The sequence below is a fragment of the Zophobas morio genome, unplaced genomic scaffold (genome assembly GCF_036711695.1).
Source record: "Zophobas morio isolate AGI-343-1 ecotype UQ-CSIRO unplaced genomic scaffold, CSIRO_AGI_Zmor_V1 ptg000004l, whole genome shotgun sequence".
NCBI lineage: Eukaryota > Metazoa > Arthropoda > Insecta > Coleoptera > Tenebrionidae > Zophobas > Zophobas morio.
In genome coordinates this window covers 16,321,557-16,343,459 of record NW_026972109.1, presented here as the reverse complement: position 1 = coordinate 16,343,459, position 21,903 = coordinate 16,321,557, and the positions used below count along the sequence as shown (strand labels likewise).

Genomic DNA, 21,903 nt, shown 5'->3' with positions numbered 1-21,903 from the left:
ACGTTATGTTTACGCAAGACAAGTGACATGTGACGTGACAGCTGACAGCTAAACAACACAGCGACGTTGCCACACTTCTCGTTCTTTTCAAAACATTAACTTTGCACTTTGTGGTGTTTGAAGCCCTTTGAAACCCCCAAAAGTGAGTGTAGGCTTCCGCAGAGGTGTCTAGAACGCACCCTTTTACGTGTTTTCGTGTTAAATAGTAGCCATCATGATTACTATTTTTCTAGAAGACATAAAAACGTTAGGTCATACTGCAATTTTATCTCGAAATCGCTGATATTACGACTCTAAAGCAAAGTTAATTCGTTTTTAAGACAAGTGAGAATGTTTCATAAAGCAGACAATGCCAAGTGTAGTTTTTTGGAGCAAACCAAAGCGGCTAGAGAGGAAAGGGCTTTCGAAAAGAAGAAAGAAAAAGCGGCCACTTTGATACAAGCAAGCGTGCGAGGGTGGCTTGTACGGGTCAAGTTTAGCCGAAACATACTGTAAATGACTTATTTTGCTTGTAACAATGATTGTCTTATTGTTTCGTAGGGAAGAATTTGATGAGACTGTACCTGAGGTGCCAGAGGATGAGAGCAAGACGATTTTGAAGCCTGCCTTGCAAATATATAGTCAATCATGTAGACTACTGCTCATTTGGCACAAGGAAAGGGACAGAGACAGGTTTGAGAAGTTATGTCGATATTTAATTGTGACTCTCGAAACAGAGTCACCCAAACTTAGCTATGTGGGTGTTGCTTTAATTAAGGAACATGTGATAAGATGGATCTCTCATATGAACGATATTCTATGGAAGTGCTGTGAATATTTAAATGATCTAAAACCAGAATTTGCGGGTGATATGAAATCAATCATTTTGTACTTGCACATGTTAGTGTCTTTCACAAATACCAGCAACTGGTTGGTTTTAAGGAACAAAAATATGGATGTTTTGAAAGCAGGCATGAATAAGTTGTGTGCAAACTTAATGGGACAATTATTTCACAAGGGATTTTATTTAATTTTAAAGGTATGGCGTTCATTTCAATGATTCAATTTAATGCAATTTCTTCAGACTTTGTTGATAAGGGGGCTAGGGCGTATTAAAATAGCCTTCACGCATGCTACACTTTCTGCGATTCTGACACTAGCACTGAGACCTTTAGTGGCAGCCAATTTTTCAGACAAGCTTATGACAATGTTTCTTATCCATATTCTGTCAGTTCCGGCTTTAATTCAGCATTTGGACGATTTAACACCTGAGGTAAAACTCAATTTCACTTTGACACTATAATAAAAATTCGTTTTAGTGTATTACCAATATAAATAATCACAAGCTATTCTCCAGAAGCTTGGAACTTTTGTCTAGCCAACAGTCAATGAGAATCGTCTTCAATACCCTTGAAGGTAGCTACGCCCTCTGTCTTCTCGCAAACCTACTACAATTAGCATACATGGAAAAAGACGGTGCCTTGAAAGACTTAAGCTTTCCGACGTTCACTGTAATTAAGTACATCTTATTTTTCGTAGTTTTAAGTCACTTTTTCAGGTTGTGGTCACTGGATTGCTAGAAAGTTGCCAAAATTATGTAGTTAATAAACAGTCGAATTTAACTCACTGGCACCCAGTACTGGGTTGGTTCGCTCAACCCATGGACCCATCTCTCAACGCGGCCATGCCTCATGTAAAACTCCAGCTAAACTTGCTCTGGAATTCCCCCATCGTCCATATTTTGCTAGGAGACTTTCTCCAACAACTCGTCCAAAACGTCGAATCCCCGCAGCCGAGCCCCAGCCCTCAAAATATCAATTTCAGTGGCTCAAACTTTTTCAAAAAAGTGTTAGAAGCGAGAGGAAATAAAACCAACACCCAGAGGAGTTATCGCGCTTTGGGAAGTCCAGAAGTTCATCGAGTCGTCCTTGTTTGTTCTTTGTATCATACTGCTTTAAATACTTTGACTCAATTACAATTAGATATTTTAACAGGTGAGGGCTAAGGTTTGAGTCATAGTTTTTTAATTGGAGTTGTTCCAGGACTGTGTTACCAAAATTCAACTTTGTACAATTTGTGGCTGTTCTTGTGTTCTTTAGGACCAAATTGCGGGCTCAAGAATTTTCTTGACCATTTAGCTATTAATACGAAGTGTACAGCGCCGGAGTTCCAAATGCTGCAACTATTTTGTGATTGTATGACACACTATGTAACGTAAGTAACACTGTGGAGGTTTTATAATGCACAAAATTCACTTGATTTTTAAAAAATTGCCACCATTGTTGGATTGACGTGACGTTATGTTACGTCAGTGATAATTTTTGACGTAACACACTCAGAGCCAACTATGAAAAAAATCGTATCATACATATTTGTAATCTAGTTTGACAGCCGCACTTTTATACAGGGTCATCAAAATTGATTGAGAGAGTTGGTACCCCCTGTTTTTGTCGTGAAGTTTGTCAACCTTATGACAGATTTGTTTAAGGTTATATGGCAATGAATTCAGTGGCGTGACAAAAATTGGAAACTTCAAATCTGACAACTAATGTTTTTACCAAAAAAAAAGTCGAAAAAAGACGCCACTGAGTTTTGAAATTTGAAACTTGAAACTTCAAATCTGACAGCTAATGTTTTTATACAACTTAATAAACCAAATTATTCAAGTTCAGGTTTACCAACTCTCTCAATCAATTTTGATGACTCTGTAGATAGATGGTTCTAAAATTTTGGGTTTTTATATCATTATACCGGGTGTCTGAAACTCTTCAGTACGTTATGTACGGGGGTTTCGGGAGTCCCAAAAAAATTATAAAAAAATTCTTTATGATGAAGATTACGAAAAGAACGTAATTTTAGAAAAGTAAAATTGGCAACACTGCACGCACCTAATTCCTCCGGTTCACGTTCTGATTTCTTAATAACGATGGTGACTGAAATCCACCTTTTATTTTTTTTAGGACAATAACCAGTAGTCGTTAATCGTTGTGCATTATTAATAATAAAACAGTTTTTCATTAATAAATAAATCAAAAAAAAATTTAATAAGACATTTATAAATCAGAAACAAAAACAACAAAAGAAAAATCCATTAAAGCATAAGTAACCAAACACTAGGGATGTTCAAACTTTTTGCCTCATGCATACGTGTAAGTAAGCTAGTAATGTTTCCAAATTTTGATCATTTTTGTAAAAATTAGTCATCAGTACTGATTTTGGCAAATGACATACCCTCTAAGAAAAGAGGGTGGGTGGGCGGGGCTAAAATAAGACTGATGTTGGCAAATGAGACCCTCTATGAAAAGAGAGGGTAGTTGGGCGGGGCTAGTAACTGCTAAAATAATACCAAAGTCCCCCAAAATTGTTTTAAATAATTTACAAAAAACATCTCCATGAGCTTCTAAAATAATACACCATAGGTACTCAAACACTGCAGCACTCAAGACTAGTTTTTGAAAAAATCCTCTTTTGGAGACGTTGTCTAAAAATTTACAAAAAAATTCCAATACACAATTCTCGACATGAGAAATATATCGTGTTTAGGCAACATTTTCGAAATATTTCAAGCGAAAAGTCAAATTTTTAAAAATTCAATCGACGAAATGAGCCAAATGTAACTTCTAGAGATCGAAATCCATATGATAATGTCTGGCTAATTTTTGAAAGTGGTCCAAAAATAGTCAAAATTTTTACAAGGGGGCAGCATTGAAAAATTGAGCTTTTGGAAAAGTTGTTTAAAAATTCACAAAAAAATCTGGTATGTAGATCTTCACGTGCCCATTTGAAAAATAAAGCGTGCTTATGGTTTTTGAACAAGATTTTTGAAATAATTTTAAAAATTGCCTTATTTCAATTGGTGATTCTCGAAGAATAACAACAGTTATCAGAAAAATGAAGCCAAAGGTAACTTCTAGATTTCGAAAGACACATGAAAATGTCTTTGGCTAATTTTCAAAAATGGTCAAAATTTTTATAGGGGGGCAGTATTGAAAAATTCCTCTTTAGGAAAAGTTGTCTCAAAATTTACAAAAAATTTTAGTAGATAGATCTCGGCGTAATGGTTCGAAAAATAAAGCGTGTTTATTGTTCCGAAGTAACTTTTCGGAATATTTTAAACGAAATGTCAAATTTTTTTAAAATTTTAAAAATTTTTTTATTTCAATTGGTGATTCTCGAAAAATGACAAGAGTTATTAGAAAAATGAAGTCTAGAGGTCGAAAGACGCATGAAAATATCTTTGGCGCATTTTCGAAAATAGTCAAAAAATGGCAAAAATTTTTAAAACGTTCAAAATGGGCCACCCTTATTATTATTTTTTTTAAAGATCCGAAAATATGCAAAATAAATTACCATTTCAGTTGCAATACTTTGATGTTGTTTATTGTAATATTTTTATGCAAAAAGAACTAAAAAATATATTATTTTAATAGAAAATGAAAAAAATTTAATAATCAAACAAAGCTGAAAAAAATTAAAATTTTCAAAAAAGCAAAATCAATGACCATTGACACACTGCTTAAGGACGCCGATAACGGGTATTTCCCCCACGAACCTGTAAGACTTCTTTCATGGGATGCCCATTCTCCAGGGCATCCCATGAAATAAATTGTTTATTTCTTCTTTTCGGATATTCTCTCATTCCTTTAAAAGCATATTCTGAAGCTCATCTAAAGTGTGGGGTGCAGGTACATTGCTGGTCAAGAAACAACATCAAAAATACGCGTAGTAAAAACGTCGAAACACTGTACTCAGAAAAATATTAGCTGGCCCGTTTTTTATGCCGGTGAGTGTATTTGTAAAGATGAGACTGATTTTAGCCAATGATATACCCTCTATGAAAATGGAGGGCGGGTGGGCGGGGCTAGTATTTCCTAAGATACGACTGATTTTGCCAAATAATATACTTTTTCAGAAAATAGAGGGCGGGCGGGCGGGCGGGGCTTGTATTTGCTAAGATAAGATTGATTTTGACAAATGACATACCCTCCAAGAAAATAGAGGGTGGGTGGGCGGGGCTAGTACTTGCTAAGATAAGACTGATTTTGGCAAATGACATACCTTCCAAGAAAATACGTGGTGGGCGGGGCTAATACTTGCTAAGATAGACTGATTTTGGGCAATGAGAAACCCTTTAAGAAAATAGAGGGTGGGTGGGCGGGGTTAGTATTTGATAAGATAAGATCGATTTTGGCACTTTCGACATTTTCAACTATTTCCGAAAATTACTTGAAAACATTTTCTTGTGGATTTCGATTGCAGAAGTCATTTTCGGCTTCGTTTCTTCGGAAATTCCTACCATTTTTTCAAAATCGCTAGTTGCAATGTAGCAGTTTTTACAGTTTCGTTAAAATGGCTCGGTATAAACATTTTGTACGTAGATAAAAAAGGAAATTATTATTAATTTTTGTTTCACAAAAACAATTATTTTAAGAATATATCTTGTGGTTTTTATATATTCACAGAAATGTTTAAAATAATATCAAATGATATCAAGTCCCCAAAATTACACAGGGAAAAGTAAACGCGAGAGCAAAATCAAAATACGTCTTTATTCCTCAAGAAGAAAGAACAGACTGCCCCCTTCACTGCTTCCCTTGCACCTTATCTAATGTTTATATTAACCGACGATAATCAACCCTCAGACGGCTGGAATTTCGGCTGGCGCGACATCATATCGGAGCACCAGCGAGGTCCCGTTGCTAACAGCTCGGCCGTTCTGACGTTGTTTCGTCCTCGAGGAAACTGTGATTGGGGGGAAGCAGTATCCTAAGCATCATGAGACACACATACCTGCAAACACACAAATAATTAGTCGTTAGCCTCATCAGACCGAGAAGCATCTGAATCGTCACTTTGACAGACTCGAAAATGCTTTAATTTGTCAACAGAATGAATACCAGTGTAACGTTTCTGGCTTCTTTGAGATCCCTTCGGATCTTCGATAACGTAGCGATCATGATCTAACACCTTTTTAATCGTATAGGGCCCATCGTACTTAGGTAGTAACTTCTTACTACTCCCTTCGTTTGTGGTGCGAACTTTTCGCACCAGGACCAGTTGTCCAATCCGAAACTTCTTCGGTTCGCAACGTCTGCGATCATAACGTGACTTTTCACGTTCTTGCTGCAGTCGGAGACTTTCCCCAACTGCCTCTCGTGTCTTGGCCAAGTCTTTATTATACTGATCAGTACCAACTTCATTTACAATGAACGCATCGTGCGCGCTCCGTGGTTCGTAACCGTATAACAACTTAAATGGGGTTGTTCCCGTAGCTTTATTAACCGTAGTGTTCAAACCCCAACTTACTTTTGGGACTTCTTTGTCCCAACTTTCCTCATCAGAGAACGTCGCTGATAGGGAAGCTAAAATCGTACGATTATATCGTTCTACCTGCCCGTTTGCGCGTGGCGTAGCCGTTGCGTTAAGTACCACTTTAACACCGAGTGTTTTAAATAACTGCGTGAACTTTTTGCTAGTAAAACACGTGCCACGATCGGTTATTATCCGCTTCGGAACACCGAAAGCTTCGATGATTTTATTCCGCAAAAAGTTTTCGACATGCACCCCTTTCGTATTAGGCACTGCTTTCATAATTACGAATTTCGTAAACGCATCTACAGCTACTAATAAATGTGTGTTTTTACGCTTACTCCTAACGAACGGACCTAAATGGTCCAAATGTATAGTATGCATAGGCTCTTGGACTTTTCCTATTGGATGTAAGAAACCAGGTTGTTTTCCCGCAGGAGCTTTATTAAACAAGCATCCTAAACAACTTGAAATATACCGCTTTACATATTGTCGCATTGACGGAAACCAGTAATTTTGTTTCATTAAATTAAAAGTCTTATCGACAGAAAAATGCCCTTTTTCGTCGTGACAAAGCATCGTTAGTTGCCGTCGGGCTGTTTTGGGAACGACCCATCGTAATCCGTCCTCGGTTTTCCGAAAAACTCTATTATTTTGTAATTTATACTCCGTATGGATGTTTTTCTCATCACGGTCCGCAGGAGTTCGAGACAGAACTTCATGTAAATACGCAATACGATCGTTTTGCAATTGTGCGGTAAGCACCCAATCGTCTTCAGTTAGGTTTATTGTTAATAAATCTAGTTCGTCAAAACTTATTGGAGCTTCCACCGGATTTCGACTTAGCGCATCAACATGACTCATTCCGCTGCCCGGCCTATAAACTACTGTAAAGTCGTACTCTTGCATCATTAGCCACCACCGTCCAACTCGTGGTAAAATATCCCGTTTCGTGAACGCCGTTCGCAATGCATTGCAATCTGTAACCACCCGAAATTCTTTTCCGAATAAATAAGGACGAAATCGCTTTAGAGCTTGAACAACTGCGAGAGTTTCTAACTCATACGAGTGATACCGCTGTTCCTCCTTAGTTGTCTGCGTACCAAAGTACATAACAGGTTGCCAACGGCCATTTATTTGTTTCTGCATTAAAATACCGCCCAACCCCAACTTGCTAGCGTCTGTGTGAACTTCGGTTTCCACATTAACGTCATATAGCGCTAAGAGTGGCCGTTCCGTTAATTTGGCCTTTAATATTTCATCTTTCCAGACAAAGTCTGTCCCCTTTCGCGTTAATGCAGTCAATGGTTTCGCTATGGTGGCAAAATCACGTATAAATTTTCTAAAATAACTCGCAAGACCGATGAACTGACGGACTTCACGTACTGTTTCGGGTGTTTTAAAACTTTGCACCGCCATTATTTTGTTATTGCCTGGTCGCACCCCGTCTTTCGTTATTTCATGTCCTAAATATTCCAATTGCTTTTGGAAAAAATGGCATTTACTCAATCGCAACGTTAAATGTGATGCACGGAAGCTCTGCAGAACTTTCTCGAGCACTCGCAAGCCGGATTCGTAATCAGTCGCAGGTAACAAAATGTCATCCATATATGCGAGAACATTTTCAAAGCGCAAATTTCCTAAAATTTGATTAACGAGACGTTGAAATACCGCAGGAGCGTTTACTAATCCAAACGGCATACGCAAGAATTCAAAATGTCCATCCGGTGTTATAAAAGCAGTTTTTGAAATCGATTCTTCATTCATGCCTACCTGATAGTACCCAGACATTAAATCTAAACTAGAAAAATATGCAGCGCCGTACAACCGATCCAGCTGATCGTCTACACGTGGAATTGGGTACTTATCTTTTGCAGTGATTTTATTTAAAGCGCGATAATCGATACACAGTCGTTGCTCCCCTGTTTTCTTTTTAACTAACAGAATGGGGCTCGCGTATGGCGAATGCGAATCGCGAACGATATCGTTTTCTTTTAATTCGTTTACGATTTCGCGTACTTTAATTCGTTCAGCGTAAGCGAGCCGATAAGGCCTGCACGTTACCGGTTCGTCCGTGGTTAATTTAATAGACATGTCGGTTAAATTTGTTTTTCCCAGTTTGTTCAGATTTTGCGCAAAACAATCTCGATACTTGTTCAGTAATTGTAACAGACTTTCTGTTACATTACTCGGGGTCCCTGGATCCACACTGACATCCTGCAATGTAAATGGAGTGCGAGAAATCTGAGTTGTCAAACTGAAATTACTTACAGGATCGCTGTCTTTTACCGGTTCCTCGTAGCATTTTTGTCCACGAACGATTGTTTGTCCCTTCCGGTAATGCAGTTCCTCCGTGCTGAAATTCATGACAGGCAGGACACCCTGGAGGCCGCCAAAAACACACCTGGGGATGACGTGGTTATGTCGCTCGTACTGCCTCGACGTCAGGTCCACGTAGATGGTACCGGTGTATGATGTTTCCACCTCGACATGTCCAACATGTTGCGGCGGGATCACAGTAGCCTCCTTCGCCCATACGGCGACTTTCGTCGGTTCGACCCCTTCAAGAGCCGGTAGATCGTATTTCTTCGACACCCACAATTTGTCGCCATTAATCACCAACAGGACATCTGGATGATTCACAAATGGCTGTCCAATTATGACCGGTATTGTTTGTAGGTCATCGGCAATAATGAAGACAGGGACGTCGACCTTCACATCCCCTACTTGAAGTGTAGCACTGGCTTCTCCGATTACCGGTGACACTCCGCCGGCGAACCCTCTTATCATCGCCCGGGACGGTTTATACACAATCTTAGCCTCGTCAGCTGTGCGAGCTTGTACTGTTATCGCCGAACTCCCGGAATCGACATAACCCCGTGTCGGACAACCATTCATTTTACAGTCCACAAAATACACACGTTGGCCACATTTGTCACTTTGCGTGGTCAATACCTCTTTCCCTTTAGTACTCTTCGTACAAGTTTCGGCCGTATGCCCTAAACGAGTGCAACGTTTGCACTCTATCTTGGGTTTCAGACACTTTGCCGCCATATGACCTACGCCATGACAATTATAACATCTTAACCCCTTCGTAGACTTAAGATCAGAGCCGCTCGTCTGGGGACGTTCCCCTCGGAAGTACCTATTCCGGTCTACACGACTCTCCTTTCTCGGCCAATGCATTTTGTGTTTCCCTCGTTTACTTTCGTCTGTTTCGTCTTGCACTCGAGACAGATACTCTTCATATAAAGCTTCTGGTGAATCATATCTGCCCGCTCGTGCCCCATTTTGCAAACTTACGTTCGCCAATCCATCTATTACGCATGAAACAGCGTCCTTTCCCGAAATATGGCAAACTTGCAACAACTCCATTTTGTTGTAATAGTACGTTGCCATGGTTTCACTGGGGTCCTTCATGCGTTTCAACATCTTGTGTAACGAGGATGCATAATCGGTGTGCTCGGGAAAAGCTTTCAATAAGAGCTTTTTCCACTCAGCCCACGGATAATTAATATGGCTGAGGCTATTGTAACAACTTTTGGCTAAGCCACGGAGTCCATTCTGCATGTGGTACGCCTTTTCTACGTCATCCCAACCGTGGACCTCCCCTAACTGGTCGATCTTGAACAGCCAGCGGGTAATCGACATATTCGGGTTGCCCGGAACAAATTCCGGGATACAGTCAGTTCTAGTAATGTACTTGATCTGGTTACCCAGACTCGTGCTCGTCCCTGTTTCCGTGGATCTTTCCCGGACCAATTTTTCCACCAGTCGTTCCAGACGTTCGATACGTTCGCCGGATCCTCCTTTCGCACGTCGCGTCTCCGAGCTCCGGCGAGTTCTCTCACTGGGATACTTCTCCCGGGGACGTTTAGAAGAACATCCTTCACGTTGATGTCGTTCTTCGTCACTTGAGGAGGTCGAAGGCTCACGTCGTTTTCTATTCCGGCCCATCCTCCTGTTGTTTTTACAAAGGTACCGCACTGTACTCTTGCAGTTATCACTACACTGCACGTGGCACAATCCCACTTCTGAACTAATATCAAATGATATCAAGTCCCCAAAATTACACAGGGAAAAGTAAACGCGAGAGCAAAATCAAAATACGTCTTTATTCCTCAAGAAGAAAGAACAGACTGCCCCCTTCACTGCTTCCCTTGCACCTTATCTAATGTTTATATTAACCGACGATAATCAACCCTCAGACGGCTGGAATTTCGGCTGGCGCGACATCATATCGGAGCACCAGCGAGGTCCCGTTGCTAACAAAAATTAGTTTATTTGGTAAAATAAAGAAAATAAAGGGCGGGTGGGTGGTGCTAGTATTTGAAAAATTCCGTTTTTGGAAAAGTTTTCAAAAAATCTACAAAAAAATTCGAATACATAATTGTCGACGTGCTAATTCGAAAAATATAGCGTGTTTATTGGTCTCAGAAAACTTTTTGAAATATTCCGAGCGAAATGTCAAATTTTTAAAGATTCTAAAAATTGGCATTTTTCAATTGGTGATTTTTGAAAAATGATAGTTATCGAAGAAATGAGGCCAAAGGTAACTTCTTAAGGTCGAAATCCACAAGAAAATGTCTTTGGCTAATTTTGAAAGCGGTTCAGAAATGGTCAGAATTTTTACAAGGAGGCAGCATTGAAAAATTGAGCTTTTGGAAAAGTTCACAAAAAAATCTGGTATGTAGATCTCCAAGTGCTGATTCGAAAAATAAAGCGTGTTTATGGTTCCCGAACAAGATTTTCTAAATATTCGTTGGAAAGTGAAATTTTTTCAAAATTCTAAAAATTGTCTTATTTCAATCGGTGATTCTGGAAAAATGACAAGAGTTAAATGAAGGAAAATGAAGATGATAAAGGAAATTAATTAATTTCTAGAGGTCGAAAGACACATGAAAATGTCTTTGGCTAATTTTGGGAAGTAGTCAAAAAATGGCCCGAGTTTTTATAAGGGGCTAGTACCGCGAGATCGAAAAAGACAAACCGTTTGTTGTAATTTAAATTTTTTTTATTAAATGTCAAATGGACAGTTTAAAATTAGAATTATGACACCTAGTTTTAAAACACATAAAAATTAATCAAAATCACCGTTTTCCAATTTTGTCCCATTTCTAAAGTAAGATTCTAACAAAAAAGCTTTAATTTCGTTTGATAGCATTGCAAATTACTTTTGTCATCGCGACGTTTAATAAAACATTATTTTAAACTAAGACAAACGGCTTTTCGTGCATGGCCAACTTTGACTAGTTTCTTTTTCGATCTCTCTGTATTTGTAAAAATAAGACTGATTTTGGCTAATGATATGCTCCCCATGAAGATGGAGGGCGGGTGGGCGGGGCTAGTACTTCCTAAGATACGACTGATTTTGGCAAATCACATACCTTCTAAGAAAAGAAGGGCTGGTGGGTGGGGCCAGTATTTGTAAAGATAAGACTGATTTTGGGAAATAATATACTCTCTAAGAAAATAGAAGGCAGGCGGGCGGGGCTTGTGTTTGCTAAGATAAGACTGATTTTGACAAATGACATACCCTCTAAGAAAATAAAGGGCGGGTGGGTGGGGCGAGTATTCGAAAAAATCCTTTTTTGGAAAAGTCTAAAAATTTACAAAAAATTCTAAGTAATACATAATAATTCTCGACGTGCTAATTCGAAAATATAGCGTGTTTATTGTTCCCAGGCAACATTTTCGAAATATTCCGAGCGAAATGTCAAATTTTTAAAAATTCTAAAAATTGCCATTTTTCAATTGGTAATTTTTGAAAAATGATAAGAGTTATCGAACCAATTGTTAATGCAGGCAACGGATTTATATCAGGCAAACATTGTTGTCAAATGGAATTTGATCAAATTATTACAAAAACAACACAACCATACAACTGAAATGGTAATTAAAAATGCATGGTCATGGGCGAGAAAATATTAACTAAAAGTTTTATTATTAGTTATTGTGTTTTTTAATTGTAAAAAACGTAGCAAAAGAACCAATTTTAAAATCATTATAACCCCCAAAATGTGAGAAGGATTTTTTTTACTATTTTTCCCAGACTCACCAGTTGATTGTTACGAGCGTAGTGGAGAGTTAATCCGCGATTTTCCAGACACCCGGAATTACATACATTAAAACCAAGCACAAGATTCATTTGATTTTAAAAAATTGCGGTGTGGGTGGACCTTTAATAAAAAATTAGTTTAGTGTTAGAGAAATATTTCATTGAAAATTTTCATCTCTAGCAACAACCACAACAACCTAATTTTTTCACAGTATTTTAGACGATGTAGAAATGTACGAGCAGCAGAACCCTTTCAAAATAAGCGACTTCATCGTGATGTCGTCATTCCTAAACACATTTCTCTACAAAGCAGTCCTAGGAAATCTGTTCGGTAATACACAACGCCACCCTCGACTCAACCTAACTCTCAATTTTTCCAGATCTAAAAACCATCCAAACCAACCCCCTTTTCCAGTCGTTGCACACACTACTAATGCTTCTGTACAGAAGAGACTGCCGCCGAACGTACACCCCTCAAGGCCACTGGCTGCTCAAGGACATCAAAGTGTCGGCGTTCATAGCCGATCTCGACAAAGGTCGCAAAGCGCCTCAACTGCTCATACAAACCATGCCACATATCATCCCCCACGAAGACCGAGTGCGCCTCTTCCGCAAATACATAACCAATGAAAAAACAGTACTGGGTTTGACCGAATCCGCGTGCGCTTCCCCACAGTCCACCTTGATCACCGTCCACAGGTGAAGAAAGAGCGTCTCTTTCCTTTACTTTAAAACGTTTCATCGCGATGTTGTAGGTCGAGAATTGTCGAAGACGGCTACCGCCAGTTGGCGCTCCTCCCCCCGCAAGCCCTCAAGGGCGTAATTAGAGTACGTTTCATTAACGAACAAGGCCTGGATGAAGCCGGGATTGACCAAGACGGCGTGTTTAAAGAGTTTCTGGAAGAAAGTATCAAGAAGATATTCGATCCGGCGCTGAATTTGTTTAAAGTTACGAGTGAGGAGAGGTTGTATCCGTCTCCGACGTCGTATTTGCAAGATAATCATCTTCAGTTGTTTGAATTTGTGGGGAGGATGCTGGGCAAAGCCGTGTACGAAGGGATTGTTGTGGATGTGCCTTTTGCGTCGTTTTTTCTGAGCCAGGTTTCTGGACAGACGGCTCAAGCTTTGTACAGTTGTGTGGATGAATTGCCTTCTCTAGATCCAGAGTTGTATAGGAGCTTGAGTTATGTCAAGCATTATGATCGGGACGTGTCTGATTTGGATCTCACGTTTAGCTTGGATGAGGAGTGTCTGGGGAAGTTGGTTACTCATGAGTTGGTAGCTGGGGGAAAGGCGGTTCCTGTTACGAACGATAATAAGTAAGTTGGCTAGCAAAAATCATTTCTTTTCAGTTATAATATAACAAGTGATATAATTATTATCGATAATATTTCGAGTGAAACCGAGCTGCAGATGTGCTGCTTCGGTTTCACGAGCCATATCTTCGATTATTAATCATATCACGAGTTATATTCAACATGAGAATATAATGAATGAACACATTTTTTGATAACAGAATTGATTTCGTCGTTTTGAGCTTGCCCCCAACGTTGGCAAGCCATAATAGACAAAAAAAAAAATATGAAATTCTAAAATTTGTCAAATTTGACAGTTTTTAAATTTAGGTAGCAACAGACCACAATAAGGCAATAAAATTATTATCGCTGTGATAGACATGTAACTAAGGGCATGAACAAATTCTATTGGACGAAATGAGGTCATGTGATACATGAATTATATTCTCAGTATAAAACACCAAATTGGGCAACTTTAGCAAGTTAATTTCTTATATTGAAAAGAAGTGCTATGTTATTGTCTGTTGATTTTTGTTTTAAATTCACCAATTTTGATTTATGTTGGTAATATACAGGGCTGTCATAAATGATTCCTACTTCTAGTGACCTGTGAAATTTACAAATGTAGAATAAGTCAGTGCCCACTTGGATGCCCAGATCATTAATGAAAATTAGAATCGTAATATAACTGTATATAAGTAAATTTTTGTATTGTCGGGGATAAATTTTGATTTTCTTCCAAAACTCTGGATATCTGAGGTAAAACATAAGAACGGGTTAATAAACAACAAGCACATAAGCACTTTATTTTCTCAAATTTAAGTAGGATTTACTTTGCAAAATCGTGAAATGACGTCAACAAAGTGTTCATGGGGATGAACAAACACATTTTTTTATCGTTTAATCATTTGTACAATAATCTAAAATTCTTCGGCAAACGGTTCGCTAGTTTCAGAGGTTACGTAAAACATGAAATTAGCCTATCATCAAATGGAATGATAGTAAAAACGTATGAAAATAATAAAACCGTTCACTTTTTTCAGAATAAAGATCTTGAAAATAATAAAAAACAACAAAGAACAACAAATCATCAATAAGTTTATTTAGAATTAAAATTTCTATACATCTATTAAAACTATTGTGATTAAAAAAAAACTTTGAATTTGAAAATTTAAAAACCCGTGAAAAATTTGAAAACTGGCGATGAACTGTGGTCGTCAACAAAATGGAACCCTACGTTGTGTTTTAAAATGCCGGAATGCGTTCTAATGCAAAGTCATGAACCGCAAATGTGGAAAAGTGATTTTGAAATAACAACACAAAAATATGGAGGGAATAATAATTTTATTAAGTTTTATTAAAGGGCTGTATTTTTCGAGCTACAAAAATCCGTTATTTTTAAATACAAGATTACAAATTTATGTCACATAAATACCTGTTATTATGAAATTAACAAAATTCTCTAGATCACGACAGTTTGTCTAAAGTGAGTGGATGGCAGTTCCAAAGTTATTGTACTTCGCGTAGACAAATTTTAAATATTGACAATTGAACAAAGAAAACAAAAATAATTGAAATAAAATTGGAAATTTTGACAGATAACTAAATAATTATCAAAATTACAGTACATTAAAGCATTTTTACAAGATCTTAAATTCAATAAATCAAAATTAATCTATCAAGATTACATCGTGAATCGAAGTCCCCATTACATAATTAAAAACACATAAACACACTTAAATATGGTCAAAATCATATTCATTTCGCTAGGTACACACTTCGCTGTGAGCAGGGGCGGCTTGTTTTATGAGGCAGATGTGGCAATGCCTCAGCAAATAATTTGCTCTGTGTTATTATTTTTATTAATTCTTACCGATATATTTCTGAACAATAAAATGTTTTTTTTCTTATATTTAAAAAATAATTGTGAAAAATCATTGTTTGGATGGTGGGTATTCGCTATCCCCATAATTAAACAATGCCCTTCAACACACCATACAGAGGCAGACTCGAATCTTGCCTCTATAGTTTAGGCAAAACTGATATTGTTTAATATGTAGGTTATCCGTAATGCAATTTTTCGATTTTACTTTTTTCGTTTTCAGTTTTTCGAATTTTCATTTCCCGATTTTCAATTTTTCCTTTCTCCAGTAATTTGATTTCAATTCTTTGTGTTTCTAGTTTAATTGTTCGATTTTTTAATTTTTCGTTACTCCATCTTTGAGATTTACAAATTATAGATCCCAAAATTATTCTATTTTTGAATTTTGCGGTGTTTCAATTTCTCGAATTTTTAGATTTTCGATTTTTAATTTTTCGTTTCCTCAATTTTTGGATTTGCAATTTTGTGTCCAGTTTTTAATTCTTGAATTTTTAGTTTTTACAATTTTGGAATTTTCCAATTTTTCAGTATTTCGATTCTTCACCTTCTAAATTTATTACTTTTAGATTTTTCAACTTTTCGATGTTTCCATTTTTCGAAGAAACAATTCGAAAACACAAGAGCAACATGAAAAAAATCCTGCTTTACAATTTTTCAAAATTTCAGTTCGAATAAACTTGTTTTTTTTTTCGTCCAAAATGTAAAAATTCAAAAATGAGGATTTGATTATTTAAAAGCTAAAAATTAAAAAGACTAAAAGTTGAATACCGCAAATCAAAAAATTGAAGACGTGAAAATTTCAATAATCGTTTAATTCAAATAAAGAAAAATTAAAATATCTACAAATTGAAAAATCGAAAAATGGAGGAAACGAATAATTGCGGATCGAAAAATTGAAGGAACGAAAATTTGCATGATCGAAAAACTGTAAAATTGAATAATTCTGAATCGAAACGTTAAAAATCCAAGTAAGTACAAAATAGAAAAATTGGTCTAAAGAGTTTAGACAGTACTTCCCTCGCTGTCGGAAACGTGACGACTGCATGTCTATTATGTTTTTTTTTTTCGCAGTAGAATTCTTTATTTTTTTTGAGTCACCCGGTATATGCAAATTCAAAAAATATGACTGAAATGATAAATTACAAGTACAGACTCATCATATTTTGTATATTCTAGATAGGATTTATTCGGCAAACTTTTGAGCTGACGTCATCAGTTTTTTGTAGAAGATAACCAAATATATTTTGACTACAAATTTATTATGCTCTTTATAACCTTAAAACATTTGCAAGATTTCAAAACATTCGGTTCTGGAATTCCTGATTAAATCAATAAAATACGTTTACCCATTCATTAATTTTTTGGGTCACCCTGTATATGTAAATCCAAAAACTATTAATGGAATGATAAATCAGAAGAAAAGGCTCATCATATTTTGTACATTTTAGATAGGATTTATTTAGCAAAATTTTGTGGTGACGTCATACATTTTTTAGGGAGGATGAACAAATACATTTTGATCAAAAACTTACCATGCTTATGATAACTTTAAAACACCTTCAAGATTTCAAAGCATTCGGTTTTGTAGTTCCTGAGTAAATAAATAAAATAAATGTACGCATTCATTAATTTTTTTAAGTCACCCTGTATATGCAAATCCAAAAAATATGAATGGAGTGATATATCACAAGCACAGACTCATCATATTTTGTACATTTTACATAGGATTTATTTGGCAAACTTTTGAGCTGACGTCATCAAGTTTTTGGAAGGGATTACCAAATATATTTTGAGTAAAGATTTATGATGCTCTTTATAGCCTTAAAACATCTGCAACATTTCAAAAAATTCGGATTAGCAGATTCAAAATTAAATTGCAAAATGTTGTTTTATAATTTTGATTTTTTTTCCAAAAATCTGGACGTTCCGGGTAAAAACTCAAATACAATTTAAAACCCATTTACTATGTACAATTTTGAAGTGGCGTCATCACATTAGTGGTGGGGATGATTAGACAAATTTTGGTTAGCGTTTTACTATCTGCATGATATTCCTAATATAACTACAAAATTTCACAACAATCGGTCCAGTACTTTCGGAGATTATCTGTCTAATAAAAATTCGGGACGCCAGACAGACGGACAAACGGACGGACAGACGGACAGACAGACGGACAGACAGACGGACAGACAGACGGACAGACAGACGGACAGACAGACGGAAATGGGAGACCTATTTCTTCGTCTTCTAGGGGTCATGAAAGATCGAGAAAACGTAAAAGTAGAGAGTCGGCCGACGGACTCGATTACAACACTTCCTTTGCTTACGCTCGGGAAGTAAAGATTGAAAAGTTGATAAAAAGGAAATTTTAAAAACTTAAAACAAATTTGAAAAATTGTAATATACAGTAGCGGTCATTTCTACGGAACCACTCAATAAAAAGTCAAGTTGGTAGCCCTGTCATCTAGTACTTTACGCCGAACGCGGTTGGTAGCGGTAGTTGATATGGCAATCGAAACTAGCACAACACGAATGTTTCGGTTGCCCTCAGCTATGCCGCACTGTATCCCGTGCAGACTGTATGTTCTGTTTATCTATTTATTAAAATAAAATATCCACATTGACAATGGGGCCATCTAACCTGTCAAATTTTTGACACATATGTTTTCCCCCAGAAACCCGTCAAGGTCACTTACACTAAACAAATTTTGAAAATTTACACTAGGGAGTGGTTCTATAGAAAAGATCGCGACTTTATAACAAAAATCGGAAAATCGAGAAATTACAAATTCAGAAAACTATAGAATTTTTAAAAATTCAACAATGGGTGGTATTAAAAACATGCTCAGTCAATACAATATAAATAAACACAGCCAAAGCAACTATAAATTAATTAGTTAAAAAATTTTCGTGAAAATTTCAATTGTAATGAATTTGTTCTTTTTGTTCACAATTCAAAAATTAGGATCTGAGAAAATGAAACAGTAAAAATTAAGAAGTTGAAAAAGTTAAGAGTTAAATTAAAAATTGAGAAATCTAGAAATTGAAAACTACAAAAACTACAAATAGAAAACATGAAGACATGAAAAATTGAAAAATCGATTAAAAATTAAGGTATATACAAATTATTTAAAAATTGAGGAAGTGCAAAATTGAAATATCGAAAAATTGCAAATCAAAAATCTGGGAGACCGAAAATTAAAAAAATCAAAAACAAAGAGCTTCAAAAATTGTAAAATTGAAAAACTAAAAATTGAGAAAACAAAAATATCCAAATGGAAAATTTGAAAATCGAAAAATTAAAGCATCTGGAAATTGATAAATAAATAGACTTAACTGGAAAATCCAAAAATTGTAAATTAAAATATTCAAAAAATGAATAATTTTTAAAAAACCAAAAAAGGGTGCTATTAAAAAATCATCAGTCAAAATAATATAAATAAACGTGGCGAAAGCAACAACATGACACCGATGTGCTTTTGTCATTGTCGAAATTAATGCATATCTTCAATTAAAAACCATAAAGTTAAAAAATTTAAAAATAAAAACTGAATAACTAAAAATGACAAAATCATAAAACTGAAAAATTCGAAAATTCAGAGATCCAACAAGTGAAAAATCATAAAATCGAAGAATAAAAAAACGACAAATTGAAAAATCGAAAGTTAAAATTATAAATAAGTTCGTTTACAGAGCTAGGAACCATCTTTAACAAAATTTTATGGAACACTAACTTGATAATGATATTTTATCGTCGAAATAAAATTAATGATAACAGAAATTGAAGCAATTTTTTTCCGAAATTCTTGATATTATAATTAATCAAACAAAAATTGATTTTCTGGCATAGAAAAATTACACATTACACATTTTTTGACTTGTTTAATGTTTCTAAAATTACATTTTTTGACAAAAAATTTCTACGTGAACCCCAGAAAACGCAAGCAAGACAATATATGTAATTTTTTCAGTACTTAGATATTGGAGTATTTTGTGCTTTGCCTCATCAACTTCTCAACTCAATAATTTCGCGACGTACACACTTCGCTGTGAGAGGCGTGTCCGAAAATATTCGTTCAAAAATTCCAGTCGTAGAACACATAAATCATAACACAAAACCAGGATCAAATCCTCTTTCTTTCTTTGAGTTCACTATGACATTTACTTACTGAAAATTTTCAAAGTGAACCAGTGTTTAAAATTAAATCTTGAGTACTGCAATTTACTATTTCCAAAAATCTCGAATGAGAAACGGTTCAATATGGTCAAAATCATAATAATTTCGCTAGGTACACACTTCGCTGTGAGAGGCGTGTCCAAAAATAATATTTCAAAAATTCCAGTCGTAGAACACATAAATCATAACACAACACCAGCATCAAATCTCCTGTCTCTCTTCGAATTCACGATTACATTTACTTACTGAAAATGTTCAAAGCGAACCAGTATTTAAAATTAAATTTTGAATTTTACAGTTTACCATTTCCAAAAATCTCTAAATCATAATTTAGGTAAAACCATCCAGCCCTTTTAGACAATATCAAATATTATAAATTATTACATATCTCGCTCGTATAAAATTGCAAATTCCTTCGTTGTCATGCACGAAAGTAAAATGTATAGGGTGAATTAGCTAAAATGGGACACCTCGAATAACTTTTTTATTTATGAACCGATTTTAATGGAATTTAGTTTATAAACAAAGACGAATTTATACATCGCTTGATTAACAGGAAATAATTGAGAGAAAGCAAAATAATTAAAGAAAGTCGTCACTTTTTTTTTAATTTATCTGAATTGAGAAAAAAATACTGTGCACAGTTTAATATTTATTACTTTTGCGACACATTGGAGATTTGCTTTCTTTCACTACCACTGACTGAATGAATCTGAATCTCGAGTGGGAAAGCGAAAGACTCATAAAAAAATGAAAATCATCAACATAACTGAAAAGTTTTTTTCTTTTGTGGAAACAGACAGGATAGACATTGTATTACCCCACGTTGGCCATCAACGAATGTAATTCAGAAAAACAGCTAATTTAGAAATTTGTTGCTGTTTTTTTATTATGTTCGTTGATGCTCGGCAAGAACCACGGGAAGGTCTGGGGCAAGTCTTGCCAGGAAGGGATAGGGCTGGGTTGGTTAGTTTTGGATGATGTTAATAGGGAGAAGTGGCACATAGGCAGAGTAAATAGGTGTAATATGGAAGGGTATCATTTCTCATGAAACAGAAGGTGACTTATTAATACTTAAAAATTTGAGTTGCATTGTCACAGATATTTGTGAGTTGGTGAATCTTTAATACGTGAACAGACAACAAACCCAGGAATAATAATCCCTATTTCAGGATTAATTACATACACCTGATGGCGCATTTCCGAATGCATGTACAAATCAAGGATCAAACCAGCGCGTTTATCCGCGGATTCCGTTCCATAATCAACCCCGAGTGGTTGTCTTTGTTCTCCACACCAGAAGTCAGTATTCTCCCATAGAAGTACCATAAATACAATTCAAATTTTAGTTGCAACGTTTGATCGCAGGCGACAACGTACCCTTGGACATGAAAGACTTGCGCAAACACACCCAGTATTATGGGGGTTTCCACGATTCGCACAGAGTCGTGGGGTGGTTGTGGGACATTCTCGAAAAAGATTTTACCGAAGATGAGAAAGGGATGTTTTTAAAGGTACAAAAAAGCGCACTTTTACTTTCTCTTCAAGTGTATATTTTTGCAGTTTGTGACGAGTTGCTCCAAACCACCTTTGCTAGGTTTTGCGCATTTGGAACCCCCGTTTTCGATCAGGTGTGTTGAAGTTGGTGACGACGAGGATACGGGAGACACTATTGGTAATTTTGACGATTTATAGAAACATTTATTGTGAAAAATCGTAGGGAGCGTTTTTAGGGGTTTCTTCACGATAAGGAAAAAGGATCCGCAGAATCGGTTACCGACTTCTTCGACGTGTTTTAACTTGTTGAAATTGCCCAACTATCAGAAAAAAAGTACTTTGAGAGAAAAATTGCGATATGCTGTTACGTGCAATACTGGATTTGAATTGTCTTAATTTTGAAGAGGAGAAATTGTTGACATATTTACAATTCATATCAGCGTTTTGTATTTTAATATACACATTTAAGGTAGAGTAATTTTAAGGTTTAGTAATTCTTGCTGTGTTGTAAATTTTGTTAGTGCCGTGATCTTTTCTTGTGTATTTATTTATTTGGGAGGTTTAAACTTTTGACTACCATGTGATTGTCTTTGTTGTCGAGTATAATATTAAATAATATATTTTAAAATAAAACATTGTCTTATTCGTTATACCCTAAATAGTGAAATTGTGCAAATATGCTGTATTATTGGTTGCCTACATACCA

The 21,903-nt window shown here is 36.1% G+C and overlaps 1 protein-coding gene across 2 annotated transcripts; it reads left to right on the top strand.

The window, feature by feature from the left end:
- Positions 1–13: 13 nt before the first annotated feature.
- On the top strand, positions 14–21,830 carry LOC135143415 (ubiquitin-protein ligase E3B). 2 transcript variants are annotated; one of them, XM_064075288.1, is made up of 14 exons: positions 14–142; positions 321–491; positions 541–1,018; positions 1,064–1,252; positions 1,299–1,490; positions 1,538–1,973; positions 2,022–2,193; positions 12,559–12,677; positions 12,727–13,045; positions 13,102–13,665; positions 20,873–21,002; positions 21,050–21,214; positions 21,264–21,375; positions 21,421–21,830. In XM_064075288.1, the coding sequence occupies exons 2-14, from the start codon at positions 331–333 to the stop codon at positions 21,591–21,593; spliced, it is 3,210 nt and encodes a 1,069-aa protein (XP_063931358.1). In that variant the 5' UTR covers positions 14–142; positions 321–330; the 3' UTR covers positions 21,594–21,830. The 2 variants fall into 2 exon arrangements, with proteins under 2 accessions (XP_063931358.1, XP_063931352.1); XM_064075282.1 differs by having other exon boundaries at positions 14–491.
- The last annotated feature ends 73 nt before the right edge of the window (positions 21,831–21,903 follow it).

Bases quoted from the DNA above. Each gene is read 5' to 3' on its own strand.
- LOC135143415 (XM_064075288.1), top strand. From the start codon at position 331: ATGTTTCATAAAGCAGACAATGCCAAGTGTAGTTTTTTGGAGCAAACC. The intron at 1,253-1,298 runs GTAAAACTCAAT...AATTCGTTTTAG, and splicing joins TGGACGATTTAACACCTGAG to TGTATTACCAATATAAATAA. The intron at 21,215-21,263 runs GTACAAAAAAGC...ATATTTTTGCAG, and splicing joins AGAAAGGGATGTTTTTAAAG to TTTGTGACGAGTTGCTCCAA.